The sequence below is a fragment of the Paramormyrops kingsleyae genome, chromosome 25, assembly GCF_048594095.1.
Source record: "Paramormyrops kingsleyae isolate MSU_618 chromosome 25, PKINGS_0.4, whole genome shotgun sequence".
NCBI classification, from domain to species: Eukaryota; Metazoa; Chordata; class Actinopteri; order Osteoglossiformes; family Mormyridae; genus Paramormyrops; species Paramormyrops kingsleyae.
The window spans coordinates 20,938,036-20,958,718 of NC_132821.1; the positions used below are offsets into that span (position 1 = coordinate 20,938,036).

General features: G+C 41.8%; 2 protein-coding genes across 4 annotated transcripts; both read right to left on the reverse strand.

Moving 5' to 3' along the window:
• Positions 1-56: 56 nt before the first annotated feature.
• LOC111861081 (T-cell surface glycoprotein CD5-like) lies at positions 57-2,830 on the reverse strand. Of its 2 annotated transcripts, none has more exons than XM_023845398.2 (6): positions 2,491-2,830; positions 1,996-2,055; positions 1,082-1,213; positions 839-940; positions 708-758; positions 57-628 (listed from the first exon to the last, which is right to left on the reverse strand). In XM_023845398.2, the coding sequence occupies exons 2-6, from the start codon at positions 2,042-2,044 to the stop codon at positions 615-617; spliced, it is 348 nt and encodes a 115-aa protein (XP_023701166.1). In that variant the 5' UTR covers positions 2,045-2,055; positions 2,491-2,830; the 3' UTR covers positions 57-614. The 2 variants fall into 2 exon arrangements, with proteins under 2 accessions (XP_023701166.1, XP_023701165.1); XM_023845397.2 differs by having other exon boundaries at positions 57-527; positions 2,491-2,827.
• A 3,026-nt stretch (positions 2,831-5,856) lies between these two features.
• Positions 5,857-13,770, reverse strand: vps37c (VPS37C subunit of ESCRT-I). Of its 2 annotated transcripts, none has more exons than XM_023845382.2 (6): positions 13,172-13,770; positions 12,804-12,865; positions 12,449-12,545; positions 7,929-8,100; positions 7,653-7,735; positions 5,857-7,434 (listed from the first exon to the last, which is right to left on the reverse strand). In XM_023845382.2, exons 3-6 carry the CDS (start codon positions 12,539-12,541, stop codon positions 6,784-6,786), a joined length of 999 nt encoding a protein of 332 aa, XP_023701150.1. In that variant the 5' UTR covers positions 12,542-12,545; positions 12,804-12,865; positions 13,172-13,770; the 3' UTR covers positions 5,857-6,783. The 2 variants fall into 2 exon arrangements, with proteins under 2 accessions (XP_023701150.1, XP_023701149.1); XM_023845381.2 differs by having other exon boundaries at positions 12,804-12,869.
• Positions 13,771-20,683: the final 6,913 nt, after the last annotated feature.

Genomic DNA, 20,683 nt, shown 5'->3' on the forward strand with positions numbered 1-20,683 from the left:
GCTGTTTTTTATGAGGGAAATATCTTAGAAAATCATCTTATTTATTTTCTGACAAATTCTATTCCAATCAAAGATTTATTGAAGAAGAAACAACATTACAGAACACAATCACAGAACGCAATACAAAGAATAATACACAATATACCCTGAAGCATTATACAACCATTAAGAATGACATGGATGTTGCACCAAGGAAGAAAGTGATAAGGACCGGAATTTAGCTGCATGAGACACAGAGTGCTATTTTGCTTTGAGGAAGCACTATTATTCACCCTCAAATGTTCAAATCCTGAAAAATCTAAAGAAAATCCAGACCCAACACAGAACAGGGATTTCATCAGGGGATTGAAACAAGTGGTATCATACACAAATCTTAACTTCCGTAAAAGCCAGGTTCAGAGGGTTGCACCATGGATGCCTGTAGCCACATTATGTGTTTTTGTGAGTGTAAGTCTCATCAAGGCATGACTGCCGCTGCTGTGCATTGTCACTGGGATGCACTGCAGCCTGCGCTCTGTGAAAAGACACTGAGAGGGACAAAGAACGAGAGAGTGAGAGGTGTGGAAAGAATGACAAGAGATAGCATGAAAGACAGATGGAGAGACATGGGGTAACTATTCCATGGTGTCTGGAAAAAAAAACTCCAAAATTAGTAGATAAACAATGAGTCACTGGTTCCCCTCCAGCTCAGTGACACTATGACTCACCGCTTTGACTCTGCATGGGTCCAATCCATCTGTCCTTCCTGCGGTCGGACACTGTTGAGGAGGGGAGCACTTAGGTATGCCAAACAAAACAATGCCACACATTTATAGTCAGGCACATTTTAGGTACCTACTTCTCTTCACGATGGCCTTGTAGGCCCTCGGTCCAAAGGCCAGGAGCAGCAGGACGCAGAGCAGCACTGTGGATATCTTGAATGCTGCCAGCTCAGGGCCAGCTGAAGACAGAGAGAACACAGGGCACCATCATATTGATTTTAATAGAGGAACCTTATAAGGTTGCTCAACACAGTGCTTTCAACTTCACAAGCAAACTTATATTGAACAACTAACTAAACTGGTCCGTTCCACAGACTTGCCTTGGCACTGTCGAACAGGGCAGGTAGTGTTGATCACAGGATGAGATGGAGGTGAGGAAGTGGAGGATGACGCTGCCTCTGTGGTCAGGTTTGCAGTTATATTCGTCACTGGAGAAGCGTCTGTCCTTGTCACTGAAACATAGTGAGGGATGATGCAAGAATAATGACATATTATAACATTAACAGTGAGCTTTAGTTGCTGTTCTACATCATTTTCAATAAAATGTATAGTAACGTTTTACATTAAGTGCACCTTCGTAATGCATTCATAATGCATTCATAGAACATTCATAAGCAGCATGCAAGTACACCATAACATCCTAACATCCCTTACCAGCTTTAATATACATTAAAAACAAACATTACATGATTATACAATTATAATGTTTGTTATTAATGTATATTACAGCTGTTAAGGGATGTTAAGGTATACATACATGATGTTTATGAATGTTTTATGAATACTTAATGAACACATTATGAAGGTGTACTGAACGTTTTATGAATGCAATATAAATAAATGCATTATTAAGGTGCAGTTCATGTAAAGCGTTACCAAATGTATTTTATAACAGCAGATTTTCACAGCAGAGAAACTTCAGTCAAGAAAAACATAGATAAAGAGTATGGCTACTCATATCAAATCATCAGTAACAAAAGTTTGTTCCCTATATCTAAAAGGATCACAAAAGTAGCCTTCAACATTCAGGTTGCATCCTCCAATATGCTAAACTGCTAACTGAGCCGACTAACATCATTACCTTCACTAATCATAAATTGTCAGTGAAAAACAAGTTAGCTTGCAGTGGTGAAGGTTCCACTTATTGTTAGCTCAACCAGATATATTCCTGGACTAACAATGTCCTCTGACATGAATAAAATAGGTTTTTATTTTTCAAGAGATTTTGACTCACCGACAGCCAGCAGGAACACAGTCAGAAGAGAGACAGCCATTTTGTCCATTACAGAAAAAGCTGAAAGATTTATTATTAATATTTAGTTTAAAATCTATGTACACATGAGTGTATGTGTGTGAGTGTGTGAATATATGTGGACTATCAAGGTCGCAGTACTTTGTCTATCTGTGTTTCTTTTCGATAATTTTGACGGTCAACGGGGAGAGACTTGCAAGTTTCTGGTTAATTAATTTTTAAATTTGGCAAAGGAGAATAGTAAAAATTCTCTAATGAGATGATAATTAAAATGAAAATTAAAACGCATTATTTGGTCTCATAATGATCATTACAAAAATGAGAATGTCATGCTAAGCAAATAAGAGGATTTGAGTGGGAAACACTCCTTGTTACTGTCACTGCCATTATACTTTGGTCAGTATTACATGGAGAGTAAGTCATTATGTAGAATACTACATGCTCAACATACAAAAAGAAAGTCCGATCTTTTCTTACCCTCCAAACAGAATCTCAGAAAGGGAAAAGGAGACGGTTTGGGAAACCATGTGAACAGAACTGAAGCTGCAGGAAACACAGAGACGTGTAAAACTTTCTCTTCCTCTCCCTCCCCCTGTCTGTGCCTACAGCAAAGCTTCCGTACATCAAAGCGTGTTACAGAAACATTTTAAAATAGTAAGTAGAGAAATGAGTAAGTTGGTAGGAGTAAGTAGAAAACAAGAGAGCCAATCAGAAGCTGGGATCCACTAATTCGTCAGATTGATGTTTCTTAAACCTGTCAAAGTCATAATACTGTACTGTAATAATACTATACCACTAACCTGCCTGTGTCAGTGCGCTCAGCCCCTGTATCTACACTATACTGTAATAATACTGTAACCTGAACCCACCTGTGTCAGTGCACTCTACCCCTGTATCTACACTGTACTGTAATAATACTGTACCACTAACCTGCCTGTGTCAGTGCGCTCAGCCCCTGTATCTACACTATACTGTAATAATACTGTAACCTGAACCCACCTGTGTCAGTGCACTCTGCCCCTGTATCTACACTGTACTGTAATAATACTGCATCCCTAATCCGCCTGTATCACAGTGCGCTCAGCCTCTCTATCTACACTGTACTGTGATAATACTGTAACCCTAACCCAACTGTATGAGTGCGCTCAGCCCCTGTATCTACACTATACTGTAATAATACTGTAACCCTAACCCGCCTGTATCACAGTGCACTCAGCCCCTGTATCTATACTGTACTGTGATAATACTGTAACCCTAACCCGCCTGTGTCAGTGCGCTCAGCTGCTGTACCTACACTGTACTAATACTATACCACTAACCTGCCTGTGTCAGTGCGCCCAGCCCCTGTATCTACACTATACTGTAATAATACTGTAACACTAACCCACCTGTGTCAGTGCGCCCAGCCCCTGTATCTACACTATACTGTAATAATACTGTAACACTAACCCACCTGTGTCAGTGCGCTCAGCCCCTGTATCTACACTATACTGTAATAATACTGTAACACTAACCCACCTGTGTCAGTGCGCTCAGCCCCTGTATCTACACTATACTGTAATAATACTGTAACACTAACCCACCTGTGTCAGTGCGCTCAGCCCCTGTATCTACACTATACTGTAATAATACTGTAACACTAACCCACCTGTGTCAGTGCGCTCAGCCCCTGTATCTACACTATACTGTAATAATACTGTAACACTAACCCACCTGTGTCAGTGCGCTCAGCCCCTGTATCTACACTATACTGTAATAATATTTCCTACCTCTTATGATCACTGTCATTGTTCCCTCACATCTTACTCCTTGTTCTCCACACAGATACTAATATCTTTCATTCCTGAACGTCTCCACACTTTTTCTTATTGTCTTTGTTCTATTAAACAGCAAACCACAGGTGATTTTTTTAATTCTTCGGAATCGCCTCTCATCCCCTTTCCATGTTTTGCTGCCGCCAGTTCTACGTCTGACCCTAAATGTTCATCTGCAAACATCAATTAATGTGCTTGCACAGTATTTCATTTATGACAAAACTACTCCGCATCTGCAATCACTTTTTAAACCAGCCACTCTCTAACAGTGAAGTACCTGTATGTTACAAAATAACCTTGTGATGGACTGGCATCCAGTCTAGGGTGTTCCCAGCCTTGTGATCTGTGCTACCTGGGATAGAACCCAGGTTCACCTAGACCCTATACTGCATTGGAAGAAGGATGGACATACTGCAAGCTGGAATTTGTGCAGGTTTTGTCAGAGTAATGCCAGTGTTTTATTTTAGTCATGCTTTGGTTATTTGTTTTATTATCAATACCACCTACTATTTAAAGGAATTGGTCTGTTGAATAATGTGCTGTCGCATTAAGACACAAACATATGATATGATGGGAAAGTGAATAGGAAAAGAGATACTTTGAGTATCTTTATATGAGTCTGGTCACTCCACAACAAAGCAGTAAAAATAAGCAAATAAATAACAAGCACCTGGGCAAAATAAATTGCCCATCCTGTTTTAAGAGTGCAACAGGTGGCTAAAACAGTCAGGCTGGCTGCATGTCATTTGCTGGGCTCACCATACGCTTCCACAGGCACGGACCGCCCACTCCCGAATGGGGTCAGGAACAGGTTTGTGATGTTCAGATGGTGAAAAGAACGTGAAGATGATGTAAAAATACAGCCCACATAGGCCTATGTCTTAAAATACAACAGAGGCATCTAGGATCCTATTACCAAGCATCATCCAAAGCATATGCGGAGAGAATGTCATGGATCCGCAGTGTCGCCTGCATGCTGACTTTGCACTACAAGGACGTATTACAACCAGTGTGACAAGAAACGGGATTTTATGTTAATACAGACTGAGAGGATGGGTTTAAAAAACCTCAAGTAGCGGCTGCATGATATTGAAAAAAATAATGCAATATTTGAGATTTTGCTATTAATATTGTGATATTTATAAAACAAAAAAGGTGATGAAATTTATCCAAAATAAATTAGGAATGCATGCAGAGCTCACGCAAAAGGAGCGGCAGTAAAGTTTAAACTATTTCTTAAAGTTTAAAAAGTTTAAACTATTTTTTTTTTTTTTTTAAACATATACTCCATTACCTTAAAGAAATCATTAAAATTGCAAGGCTTTGCTAAGTTTTGTTCCCTGTGAGAGTGGAAATGATTTACCATAACTTATTGTCTTAACCCAGCTAACTATCATAATCTTTGCGATTTGAAAATTGCATGTGTATAACATGCAATATCAATATTAATATTGCGCAACTCTTACAAGAATGATTGTGATTGATGTGCTGTGCATGCAGAGCCTGCATGTCACTCACTAGCAACAAACTCCATGCAACTAAAAACCCTTAAATTGGAGTAAAATATATCATGTAAGTTATGGAAACTGTGAGTTTTCAGTTTGTACTAAGCGGCAAAATAGTTATAGCATGACATGTTTAATTCGCCTTACTTCACTTTGAACATCCTGCGATTATTGTGCATGCTCACATTACGATGACGATAGTGAAACAATATATATCGTGCAGCCCAAGTCACAAGTGTACAGAATACATGCACAGGATCAAATTCAATTGAACCATTCAACTTTCAGATCTTTCTTGACATAAAAGCACAGGTGTCCTAACTATGACCACTGATTTCTATCGGGGATGTGTGTGCTCTTGCATACCAGCTTTGCACATCCCCAACTTTATAAGAATATTCACTTTCTCTGTGTATGTGAGGCATGATCACCAAGTACAGCAAGGCTGGTGGCTGGCAGGTTGTGCACAAATAAAAGATTAACCTCAGCAAATAAGTGAGAGAAAGCAGTGAGAACATGCAGGCTGACAGGTGACTGCTTCAGTGTTTAATATCCACACAAACTGAACAGGTTACAGTCACTAGCAGATCAAGATTCAACTTATTTCTCATTAGGAAGTGGTAATGCCATCTAAACGTCAAACACCATCTTAGCACCCTGACACATCAAAAATCAAATCAAATTCCTTCCACATGGATTCAAGATTAAACAACATCTTTAACATTTCCCTTCATTTAGATCATTTTCATACAAATTACTGATAGTCTCATATTTTATACAAAGTTCAATGGTGCTTTAATGAGGTTGTAATGTGAGGAGATGAAGAAAAAAATCCCAAGAAACCCAGCGAGATCAGGAGGAGAAACAGAGGAGAGAAAGGCAGGGTAACAGACGGGACAGGGGATGGGAAAAGGGGCCAGGGTGGGCAGCTGGATGGTGGGGCGGACGGCAGGGAATAGGGCTGGGGCGGACAGCGAGGGCAACAGGCGTGACGGGGGGCAGACAGCGAGGGCAACAGGCGTACAGTGAGCTTAGGAAGGATTATCTTGGGAAACGTTCATTGGTAAAGTGCAGAGAGAGCTGACATGCTCCGACACGCCCCAATACAGCCTGATACGCCCCGACACGCTCCGGCACACCGTGGCACATCCTCACTGTGCACCGGCCACTTCTATCACTGTCGAGCTGCAGTGTTTGAAAACGGGTGTTGGGGCACATAACGCCGGGCTGTTAGCGGGGGGAGGGGGTGCAGAAGATACGCTAACAAACCTACAGCGGACCTCAAAGGCAGCGGCACTCGGCAGCGTCCCCTGGGTCACGCTCAACAACCACGACGACTAACAGAACCTCCCCTACTGCCAAAAACCCGGATCCGGACTGCGAGCCGAGCCGCGGAAAAAAAAACCCAGAGAGACGCATACGGGAGCAGGACCTTGTGCAGAGCAGCGGACTTATGAGTAGGGCTGGGGGACAAAGCCGGACCTGCCCATGGGGGGCTGGGGGGGAGCTAAACTCGGCCCGGCCGGGTAATCATACCTAGGAAACTGGTAGGGAGCAGGGTACTGGGGCTGGGGAGCACCGTACTGGCCAAACTGGGGAGCTGGCGAGGCAGGGAATGCAGGATGCGTTGGGTAAGGGCAGGACGAGAGCCCGAAAGGGGGAAGAGCTGGGCCCTGGCCGGGGTAGGAGGGGAATTGTGCTACTGGATTCGTTGGGCCTGTAGGTGCAACTGCAACCTGTGAGTTTGGAGGAGCGCCGGGGTAAGGAGTGTAAAGCAGGGCAGGGCCCGCCTGCGCCGGGGGCCCGCTGGGAAAGCTGCTGCCACTCCCATTTGAGGCAGCAACATCACTGTGCTGCTGAGGCGGGGGCTGCCATGGTGACGGGACCCCAGGTGCCCCCTCCGGCTTGGCGCACGGCTGTGATGTCATCAGCCCGGGACCAGGGCCTGTCAGCTCACTGCTTCCCTCCCGCTTCGGGCGTAGGAGCTCCTGCAGCTTCTCGATTCGCACCCGACGCCTGTGGGCCAGTGAACGGAGCGAGAGGAAGCGATCCAGGAAGGACTCCAGGGAGAGAGAGCCACTGAGGAAGTCATCAGCCAGAGCCTAGGGGAGGGGCCAGCACACTCAATTAGCATATTAAAGGTGCTCTTAAAGAGACAGGCCTCCATTACCTAGAGACGGATGCACACCACTAGAATGTGATGCACTTCAGATAACACAGAGATATGTGTGAATGGTCGGAGCTTCCTCTTGCTTTCTTGCTGCTACATACCACCCTTTGTTTATTATGCACAGTACAGGTTGACACTTGTCTGACTCACCTCTGATTCAGTCTCAGTGCTGGCGCCCTCTGTCTGCAGCTGGAGGAAGAGTCCCTCGGGAGACACCTGTCCTGCTATTTGATCTGTGGGTGGGGGGCAGGGATTGTTTTAAAAATAATACCACCACCTCCCTATAGGATCCCAATAACAGGCTAATTTTGCTGCAATTTTCTAAGATGTTTTCAACCAGACACCTACAATTCTAATATCTTTAAGTGGCTTGCCGAGTGTCCTAGTCGCCCCCCCCCTCCCCCCAGCCACCCATGGCAGCCACACCTCTGTGAGCGCAGTGCTGCTGGTATGTGGCCCTCACGCGCTCCAGCTCTGCATAGCGCTCCACCAGCCGCAGCCTGCCCTGCTGCAGCTGGGGCTTCAGCTCCAAGTTCTGCTCGGCCAGGCTGCGGTTTGAGGCCAGTGCCATCTCCCTCTCCAGCTGGGCATTTTGCACCTGGGCAGGACAACAGCATGTTCACACACACACAGATTTGCAATTATATCTTGGGGACTCTCCATTCATCTCTATGTTGAAAACTCATAAGTAACCAAACAAAACATGAGACTTTTGGCATTTTTAGTTTTTTGATTGCATTCAAAGATCTTTGTGGGGACCTGAGAAATGGTCCCCACAACGTCAAAATAAGAGGTTTTTATTAAATGTTCCCCACAATGTAAACATAATCTGCATGCATGGACCTGACCGTCCAGCGTCACACAGCTCCTAAGCCTGACTAGTAAAATGTGTCATAATTATAGACAAACACTAACTGAAATCTCAAACAGATGCAATTTTTATGTCTTTTGAGCACACTGAGCACACATCAACAGTGCAGGGTATAAAACGCAACTGAAACTTTGACTTTAATCACCTGCAGATCGCCCCTTTATCAGTAATCACCTGCACCAAATGTTTCCTGTAGTTATATATCTACACAAAAATGAGAATTAACTTGCACAGCCCTCTTCAGGTCATGCCAAAGCATCTCGATAGGGTTAAAGAAAGTGCCCGTATTTATAAAGCTTCTCAGAATCACTCCCAGGAATTGCACTAAACATCTCACTATGATAACAATTTATCCTACTTCAGAGTAGGACCTGAGAAGCTGCTATGAAGTGTCCCTTAGCCTCAAACTGATAATAAAAATGACGTGTTGTAGGTTTCTGATATTGCTGCTAAACTACTGGCATACAGAGAAAGTACAAGAAAAAACTGTGATGCACAAAATCTACTGTTATTTCTAATAAGGAAAATAATAATAATAAAATAAAAACAATAATAATTATAATGTCAATGTAGAGCAGTGTTTCTCAACCCAGTCCTCAGGGATCCCAGACAGTCCATATTTTTGTTTTCTCCCGGCTCCCAACACACCCATATCAGGTATTCTGAGTTCTTGATTGGTTGGAAGCTGGGAAGGAGAAAAAATGTGGACTGTTTGGGGTCCCTGAGGACTGGTTTAGGAAACACTGATGTAGAGTATAAAGAAATACGGAAAAACAAGGGTCATTGCTTGCTTTTGCTGAACGATATTACAGCTGGAAAACTAAATTTAAAACTGTGTAACAGATCTTGAAACGTAGCTAGAATGTAAATTAGCCTGCCATCCAGGACATTCCATCGTCTTTGTTAATTTTGTCTGCTCATCATTGAAGACAATATGACAAACATACCATCCATTGAAAAGAGAACCAGGACTCCAATAAACTGAAACAAGTCTGGTACATTATCATCACTCAAAGAATATCACTTCCTGTTTTTACTGATGTCACTTCCTGTTTCCCTGCTTTCAGGAATACCTCCCTGGTGTTCTCACTTGAAGATGTATTTAGAGATTATTAATTATAACTGATTATTAATAATTCCATTGTGCCCATTCACTACCAGTGATGGTAAGTGAGCGACAGACGATTTCCCAGATTTCTGTATGGGCACATTTTAATTAATATTTCAATGCTTGCAAGTGCACTTCACATTCAATAGCTGTCTCACAGTCACTGGTGGTGAATGTACGAAGTGTGATTATTAATAAATATTTAGAAAAATATATAACCTGAAAGTTAAATGGTTTATATTGTCCCCCACAGTCTAATGCTTAAAGCACACTTTACTGGAAATATCTGTGTCATCTGTGTTTTATACTTATTAATCCATTAAATCTATCCTTTGTACTTTGAACTGAAATAGTGCAGTTATTAATAACACAAAGGTACTGCGAGATCTCACAAAAAGACTTTTTTCTTCCAGTAATTTTTTTTTTCTTTGCGATGGTAACAAATACTCTTCAATTCCTGTCAAACGACACCTTTTCTCCATTCCCAGAATGTGTGATCCTTTGACTTTAATCACCTGCAGATCCCCCCTTTATCAGTAATCACCTGCACCAAATGTTTCCTGTAGTTATACATCTACACAAAAATGAGGATTAACTCAAGCTCTCCTAAATCCTGGCAGAGTTAAAAATGCTTTTCGAGGATAAGAGCATTAATAAAATGCTTGACCCTAAAAACAAGAGCAAAATTGTGTCACTCTGAGACTTTTGGGCCACTTATAACAATCTTCCTACTCTGAGACGCTTTATAAATATGGACACAGGACTCTGAACCTTATTTTTTTTAACCATTCTTCAGTTGATTTAGCTGTGTGCTTTGGGTCACTGTCTCGGTGGATCACTCAACGTCTCTTAGGCTTGAGGTCATGGACTGCTGCCCCTACATTCTGCTGTAAAATATTTTGATACACCTTTGAAGTCCTTGTTCCCTCAATGATCGCATGGTGTCCAGGCCCTGAGGCAGCAAAGCAGCCCCAAACCACGCTGTTCCCCCTCCACCATGTGTCACACTCTCAATGAGGTTTTGATGTTGGTGTGCAGTGCCAAACATGCTTTTATCCTCCAAACATAGTGTTGCACATTTGGGCTAAGAAGTTCCACTTTTGTCTCATCGGTCTATAAAACATTTTCCCGGAAGTGTTGTGGAACATCCAAGCATTCTTGGTCACTTGAGACAGGCCGCAATGCCATTTTTCCACAGCAGGGGTTTCTTTTATGATATCCTTCCATGAATACCATTCTTGTGCAGTGTTGTTCTAATAGTGTACACTGGAACAAAGGTTTTTGCAGTTTGTAGAGTCTTCTGTATGTCTTCTGCAGTTACCCTTGGGTCCTTTCTCATCTCTTGCAGTATTGCCCATTGTAGTCTTGAAGTGATCTTAACAGGCATAGCCCACTCCTAGGGAGACTAGCAACAGTCCTGATTTTTCTCCATTTGCAGTGTATGCAGGTCTCTGACACTCCCTAATTAGATTACTAATTACAGGACGTATTGGCTGAAGAGTCCTCACACCTGGGTTTGAAAAAGCTGACCTAAAGGTTAGCCCAGAAACCTGCAAACACACCGACCCTTTGCAGATAAGATTGCCCACCCCTGACTTAGAGGTTCACTTATGTTTTCTAGCCTGCACTGCACTGTGTGTATTTCCTCAATATGCTCAATAAAGTATAAAAAGACATTAAAAGTGCACTGTTTGTGTGTTATTAGATTAGTTAGATTGTGTTAGTCTATATTTATGACTTAGATGAAGAGACCGCATTATATTAGCAATCAATGCACAAATCCGGGTAATTGCAAAGGATTCACATACTTTTTCTTGCAACTGTGTACTGAAATTTGTACTGAATTAAGATAAACAAAGACGACCATAAAAAATCAGCCTCATCTTACACTCAAAATGAGATAAATCTAACTGTAAATTCAGGTATAATTTTTCAAGAGATGAACTGACTAAAAATTACTGTGAAAGCAGCTCCCTCCCTGAAGATTGCTGCTATTAGGGCAATAATTAAGGATTTTAAAATGGCTGCAGCTGGGATGTTCCTACCCAGAAGCAAATGCCTCTCATGCACAGTGAACTGGACAATTCTAGACAGCTATGGATTTGTAGAAACTGACTACATCCTTGTTCACAAATCTCTAAATCTACCATTACCAACAGAATGCATCTGCCGACATCCACCATACGCATCAGTACCTACAGATTAATAAAACTCGCAACAAATCTTGACTGAGTCTGGGTTCTGTTGTCAGAAAAGAATGAAACAGCTTTCTGGCAGCAAATGGCAGAAGTGCTTTGGAGTAAAACGTGCCACAATCGAGCAGAAAGGCAGCTGACGTCACTGTGTTGCAGACCGGTAATGCTGTGGGGCTGTTTTTCCGCACTGGAAGCAAACACACCTGGCAAATAGCTGGAGATCTCAGTTCAGCATCTGGCTGACATAATGCTGACTATGAAAAACACTTCGCAAAAACTAAAGTGAACTTGGTCCAGTATTTTTCATTAATTTAACTGTAAATCTAAATCCGAGTTAAATTGTGAGGACAGGTATTATGTAAATTAGTGTAAGGTGACCCAAACAAATCAGGACCTCAGTCTTTCCCGGGTTTTACAAAACCTGACGCTCCAAACAACTGACAGGTGACCATGGTTCTATAAAATATTTGGAGTAAAGTTCTTAATTTTAACAGGGCCTTTGTGTTAAATGCCATTTTTTTCTTTCAATAATTAGCACTCATTTGTGATATTATCCGTAACTTTCTTAAATGTGTCTTGGGAATAAAGTTTTTTTTAAAAACTGAATAGAAATTCTGTCCATTTTACTGTCACTGGTTATATATGCAACTAAAGCCATTTGAACGACTGAATCACATTAAAAGATTTCAGAATGTCTGCAGATAAGAGTGCCCAATAACAGTGCCCATTACACACAACAAAGCCCCCTATAATGTTTTTTTACAGTGGGTACCTCATCGGACTCCAAAGCCAGTGACTGGACCCGGTCTGCATCATCCAGTAAATCCTGCAGCTCTGCCTGGCTAAGGTGCTGAAGCTTTTCCATCAACCTGAATCAGGGACACACATGAGCTGCGATGAGTATATTTACACAGACAACTGATCACTGACCTATAAAGTAAAAATTCAAGCTCAGAATAAAACTCTCACACTAACAACAAATCGCTGATTAAACTACTATATTATTTATAATTATGGCCGTAATAGTGATGTAACAGAAAAATAAAATACAGGAGGCAGAGTGCATTCAACACAAATTATACATTTACAACCAGGATCCATTATTAGGAGCCGAGGAAGCTACTTACCGGCGCTGGGAAAGACACAGCAGGCTGCGGCGGCCCCGCTTTCACAGGGCGGACTTTCTGAACTGCCTATGCCGGGACAGAAATGGTCATCGTGGGGATATGGTTAGGGCTCTGATGATAGATTTGATGTTATCATGATATGTTTAGGGTTAAGGTTATGGTGAAAGATCTGGGATTATAAAGACACATTTAGGATTATGATGATATATTTAGGGTTATGGTTGTGATGAAGATTTAGAGTTATGACAATTGACTTAGGATAGTGCTTATAGATTCAGGGTTACGATGATAGATTTTTAATTACGATGAGAACGGTAGTTTTATACAGCCGACCGGAAAGGTTGGTACCGGAGCGAAACAATACTCACGTTGGGCTATCAAATCAGACACGCTGAATGTGGGTCCACATTGACTGACATTCACGGGAATGACCGAGCGGTCCTGCTAAGAGATAGAACCGAGCCGAAAACGGTCCAAACAAAGAGAAAGTGTCTGTCCGAAATGCGGCGTTAGCCGAACAGCTAGCGCTCCGACGGGATACACAAAGCAGGCGCCGGCTAACTTTACAGGGCTCACCGAGCGGATCAACACCGGCTCTCCACGCTGCTACCCGTCGACGACTAAGTCATAACCAACCCAGGAAAACACAGCTTGCAACCTCAGTTGCGCTTCGGTTCCGTCAAGCTGTTCCTCGTTTTCCGAAAAGTTTCACTTGAGACTGACAGAAACCAGCGGCCATTTTGGGTGAACCAATTACCTAGAGGTGCGGGGGTGTGCTTGCTCTCTATGAAACCCCGCCGATATTGATATTAAAACACAATTAAACTACATAAGTGCCATGGAATTCTTTGCTGTACATATAATATAATAAGCCCTAAAATGTTGGTTACACTGTAGTATAATCGGTTTCGAGTTAAAGCAATGGTACGGTCTGCAGTGCCACCGGTTTAAGGGGAAACCCCATGCACGTGATTGGTACGTTACGCAAACACGGGTGTGATAGGGATTTGTCACATAAAGGTAAATAATAACCCGACAAAAACGTGAAATATATACAAAAAGATTCAACGAAAGTTGAAGGGATTGCCAAGATACGGTCACTTCCATGTATAATTCCACGCAAAAGGAATATCATGATGTTGTACATTAATTTTGAATTACAAGAAAACTTCTCGACAGTTTTTAGTAACAGTTAACAAACATTTTCAATAATGACTACCAGTTTTAGGAACAATATATTTATGTTTTAATCTTACACATGATATAACAAACATACAACCTAATAAATGAAAATATAGGTCAGAAGACATGATAAATTGTATAAAAAGTTTGATACAAGAAAAAAAAACACTAAACGGGATACAGTTCACAGTTGAGATCCTATAAACAGGATTATGGCAAACATAAATCATATTATAGGGTACTAAATAAAACCATAGCAAAATCATACAAGAGAAAATGTCTACAGGTTCTCACTCATTTTGGAACAGAAGATTATTTGGATCTAGATCAAATACTAAGTAGACTTACAACATCTGTCAACTTTTTAAATAAACTGACAATGTTGATCTTTGATATTTGATAATAATGTTGCTGCTCTACATTTTTATGTACAAGTTCTGATTATACAGTTCTGGAAAAATTGAGACCATTCTAAATGGAAAAAAAAAAATCTGCATTTTTAAACTCTGGTTTAATCCCGGTTCTGCTGGCAAAGGGTTACACTGTGCCTGACACTGAAAATTTTACTGCGGCCTCTTAATTTTTTCCAGAGCTGCATATACACGTTTGTCAGACAGTGTTGTGCTAATCCATGAATCCATAATTTAATGGGACTGATTATTTTTCAGGCCTTTCAGTGCAGAAAATGAAAGGAGAGTGTGAAGCACAAGAGCCACCAGATCATAAAAAAAGAGCAGGGTTGCGATACCTGTAAAGAAATCCTGGAATGAGAGGGAGACAGCAGTTACAGACTGGAATGGTGTAGTGCAGATGCTGATAGACACATTACAGACTGGAATGGTGTAGTGCAGATGCTGATAGACACATTACAGACTGGAATGGTGTAGTGCAGATGTTGACAAACACGTTACATACTGGAATGGTGTAGTGCAGATGCTGACAGACACATTACATACTGGAATGGTGTAGTGCAGATGCTGATAGACACATTACAGACTGGAATGGTGTAGTAGTGCAGATGCTGATAGACACATTACATACTGGAATGGTGTAGTGCAGATGCTGACAGACACATTACAGACTGGAATGGTGTAGTGCAGATGCTGATAGACACATTACAGACTGGAATGGTGTAGTGCAGATGCTGACAGACACATTACAGACTGGAATGGTGTAGTGCAGATGCTGACAAACACGTTACATACTGGAATGGTGTAGTGCAGATGCTGACAGACACGTTACATACTGGAATGGTGTAGTGCAGATGCTGACAGACACATTACATACTGGAATGGTGTAGTAGTGCAGATGCTGATAGACACATTACATACTGGAATGGTGTAGTGCAGATGCTGACAGACACATTACAGACTGGAATGGTGTAGTAGTGCAGATGCTGATAGACACATTACATACTGGAATGGTGTAGTGCAGATGCTGACAGACACATTACATACTGGAATGGTGTAGTGCAGATGCTGACAGACACATTACATACTGGAATGGTGTAGTGCAGATGCTGACAGACACATTACATACTGGAATGGTGTAGTGCAGATGCTGACAGACATATTACAGACTGGAATGGTGTAGTGCAGATGCTGACAGACACATTACATACTGGAATGGTGTAGTGCAGATGTTGACAGACACATTACATACTGGAATGGTGTAGTGCAGATGTTGACAAACACGTTACATACTGGAATGGTGTAGTGCAGATGCTGACAGACACATTACAGACTGGAATGGTGTAGTGCAGATGCTGACAGACACATTACATACTGGAATGGTGTAGTGCAGATGCTGACAAACATATTACAGACTGCAATGGTGTAGTGCAGATGCTGACAGACACATTACAGACTGGAATGGTGTAGTAGTGCAGATGCTGACAAACACGTTACAGACTGGAATGGTGTAGTAGTGCAGATGCTGATAGACACATTACATACTGGAATGGTGTAGTGCAGATGCTGACAGACACATTACATACTGGAATGGTGTAGTGCAGATGCTGACAGACACATTACATACTGGAATGGTGTAGTGCAGATGCTGACAAACATATTACAGACTGGAATGGTGTAGTGCAGATGCTGACAGACACATTACATACTGGAATGGTGTAGTGCAGATGCTGACAGACACATTACAGACTGGAATGGTGTAGTGCAGATGCTGACAGACACATTACATACTGGAATGGTGTAGTGAAGATGCTGACAAACATATTACAGACTGCAATGGTGTAGTGCAGATGCTGACAGACACATTACAGACTGGAATGGTGTAGTAGTGCAGATGCTGACAAACACGTTACAGACTGGAATGGTGTAGTAGTGCAGATGCTGATAGACACATTACATACTGGAATGGTGTAGTGCAGATGCTGACAGACACATTACATACTGGAATGGTGTAGTGCAGATGCTGACAGACACATTACATACTGGAATGGTGTAGTGCAGATGCTGATAGACACATTACAGACTGGAATGGTGTAGTGCAGATGCTGACAGACACATTACATACTGGAATGGTGTAGTGCAGATCCTGACAGACACATTACATACTGGAATGGTGTACTGCAGATGCTGATAGACACATTACATACTGGAATGGTGTAGTAGTGCAGATGCTGATAGACACATTACATACTGGAATGGTGTAGTAGTGCAGATGCTGACAAACACGTTACATACTGGAATGGTGTAGTGCAGATGCTGACAGACACGTTACATACTGGAATGGTGTAGTAGTGCAGATGCTGATAGACACATTACATACTGGAATGGTGTAGTAGTGCAGATGCTGACAGACACATTACAGACTGGAATGGTGTAGTAGTGCAGATGCTGATAGACACATTACATACTGGAATGGTGTAGTAGTGCAGATGCTGATAGACACATTACAGACTGGAATGGTGTAGTAGTGCAGATGCTGAGAGACACATTACAGACTGGAATGGTGTAGTGCAGATGCTGAGAGACACATTACAGACTGGAATGGTGTAGTAGTGCAGATGCTGACAGACACATTACAGACTGGAATGGTGTAGTGCAGATGCTGACAGACACATTACAGACTGGAATGGTGTAGTGCAGATGCTGACAGACACATTACAGACTGGAATGTTGTAGTGCAGATGCTGACAGACACATTACATACTGGAATGGTGTAGTGCAGATGCTGACAGACACATTACATACTGGAATGGTGTAGTGCAGATGCTGACAGACACATTACAGACTGGAATGGTGTAGTGCAGATGCTGACAGACACATTACATACTGGAATGGTGTAGTGCAGATGCTGACAAACATATTACAGACTGCAATGGTGTAGTGCAGATGCTGACAGACACATTACAGACTGGAATGGTGTAGTAGTGCAGATGCTGACAAACACGTTACAGACTGGAATGGTGTAGTAGTGCAGATGCTGATAGACACATTACATACTGGAATGGTGTAGTGCAGATGCTGATAGACACATTACATACTGGAATGGTGTAGTAGTGCAGATGCTGATAGACACATTACATACTGGAATGGTGTAGTAGTGCAGATGCTGACAGACACATTACAGACTGGAATGGTGTAGTAGTGCAGATGTTGATAGACACATTACAGACTGGAATGGTGTAGTAGTGCAGATGCTGATAGACACATTACAGACTGGAATGGTGTAGTAGTGCAGATGCTGATAGACACATTACAGACTGGAATGGTGTAGTAGTGCAGATGCTGATAGACACATTACAGACTGGAATGGTGTAGTAGTGCAGATGCTGATAGACACATTACAGACCAAAAGTGCTCAGACTTTCAGGTGTTAGTCAGTAGGCCATTAGACTGCAGGACTCCGCCTGGGTTTGCTGTGAAAACCCCTGGTTTGGAGTCCTACAGCCACATGGCACTGCAGGAGCACGAAGTACTGCGGATCTGCAACGGTGTAAAGAGCGATTGGGCAGCATGCAGTGAAACGGCGAGCACTCACATGCAGTATCTCGTGCGGACACTGTTTGGCTCCATAATATTCATCAAGATCTGTGAAATGGCAGTTCTTCTTGGGGGGCAGATATGCCAGGGATGGGCCGTAGACACAGATGGCGCTCAATGCCCCGATTACACCAGCCACGTTAGTATATGCACAGCTCTTCAACTGAGAGGAACAATTACATTGGGGGGGGGGGGGGGGGTGGTTAGTGATGCAAACTGCTTCCTTTAAAAAGGCCTTTCAACAATGAGCCTATATTTTACAATGCGCTTAAATTCAAGAGTTAGGAAATTATTGTAAGTATTGTCATTATGTTTATTTTTACTGTATAAAACTGACAGCTGAATAATTCAACATAGAATGTACTTACTAGTGATTTATTGGGGGATTTTTCACAGGCAACCGTACAAGATCCAGCTGTCACAAACTGAAAAGAAATACATGGTCTTTCTCTTAGGGAACTATATACATGCATCTACAAATCAAGTTAAGCATCTGGTTAAGCCTCAGCAGGAGTGTGAAACCTTGAAACGTATACCCTGACTACGAATATGAAGCAATACTGTCAGTCACTGATAGTATCGATTACTCATCAGACATTATTTAATAAATAATGATAACATAAATAAAATATTTTTTTGGTTACAGTACCATACAGCCAACACACAGGGGAAGGAGATAGAACATGGGCAGGCTGACGTCTAAGTAATAGAGCGGCACAGCCAGAAGTACATGGAACAGCCCCAGCAACACCGCCCCCACCTGGAGAAATGGTGAAAACGCCTCGTCAAGGGCGCGAAGACGATGAAGAAAATAACGCACAATATTCAGCAGTAGTTTTTTCACTATACCTTTTGTTCACCGTTATCAGCACCCATTCTAAATGTATATTCGTAAATTAAAGCTTTTCGTTAATCTTTATTACTATTATAATTATATGTGAATGTCTTGTCATTCCCCTGTCAAATGAAGCTTGATTACTTATAAAACAGACTCAAATATGGTAGTGGTAACAAAAACTTAATTCTCCTACAAAAACTTTCTTCATTATTTTATATAGCCTAAGGGTTTTTTTCCAGTGTGCGAAATACCCGGGGGGGGGGGGGGGGGAGTTCCATCTCCCTATTGTTCCGCAATACTGATCTTTTGCTTTTTTATTTTATTTATTTATCCTTTATTTTACCAGGATGGTTCCTTTGAGATACAATATCTCTTCTTCCAGTAAGTCCTGGTCAAGATGGCAGACAAAAGTTTCATATACATACCTACAGAGATGATTAATATGAACACAGACTAAAACACATACAAATACTCAAACTAATACATACTGTAGAATAAAATTAATTTATACGAAACAATGACACTGTTCTTTAAGTTAAGAGTTTAAGAGATTTTTAAACACATTCAGAGAAGGCAAGGAGTTTAAATTCAAAATATTTTGTAATGTGTTCCACTCATGTGGTACATAACAACAAAAGGCGGGTTTCCTGAGTTCTGTGCGAGTGGTGGGAAGCTGAAGGAGAAGTTTAACTGATGAACGGGTACTGTATGTATTTTTGAGGCTTTCAGGGGGTCTCATGGGTTAATCGGGGGTGTCGGACCCCCCCGTATTTCGCACACTTTTTTTCCACCCAAAAGAAGTATTTTATATTGGATAAACATGAAAATGGATTGGTTATGTATGAAAACATGACGTAACACGGGAGCACGCGGGTACAGTTCAGATGGCCGTGGCCATGACCGCTTACCGCTATGGCCTCCGTGTCCCAGAACAGAAACGGCTGGTACAGCTTCGGAGACGCCGTCCCTATGTTCTCTAAGTGGGGAGACACCATCCTGCAAGAAAAAGGCTTTCTTGACCTAATAGACGGTTCTGTCTTGGATGATGTTCACCCAAATAAACCAAACACCCTGTAAGATTAATAAACGTTCTACCAATGACAGTGAGAGCAATAAAATGGCGTTTACTTTGTTGGATAACTGAAATAAAATCGATAATTTGTTATAAGTAACCACTATTATTTTGTAAGCAAGGAGGCTCCCCTCACCATTTTCTAATCTGATTAAAAGATTATTTGGAGAATAAAATGTACAATTCATGGTCTGTTTTGTATAATATTTCCCACGACCACAATGTTGCTTTTTTGTATTTTTCGCCATGTAACAGCATTTAGCAGAAGTGTGAAATATATAGTCTGATGTTATATTTTTATGCACCTCATATGAACTCCTAACATAAGTATATAATACAAACCGCATAATCTGAAATGAATAACAACATGACCAGCAATCTGGACTAAGCGGGATATTAACTTGCCTCAAGATGAGCTCGGGCGCTCAGCCGGGGGGAGGAGAGCTTTATCCGGAGCGGGATTGGAGGTTTGCGGGACTTAGGGGAACGATCTAGTGGGCAATTTGCGGCCAAAGAGGGTTGTGGGGAGGCTTTACTGCTGTCAGTACAACCAAGATTGGGGGGAAATCGTGGAAAAGTGATTACTATCCAAACACAGCGCTAGTAAGTGTGTCCCACCTCTGGACCTAACTGAAGGCATGTTACACAAAAATAATTTTCGTTCACATTACATAACTGATAAATGGCAATTCTGTCTCCTGTTCAAAGTTTACCGTAGAGCATAAAAAACTCTTTAACTTTCGTACCATTGTGAATTCGTAGCAGTATTGGCGAAATAGTT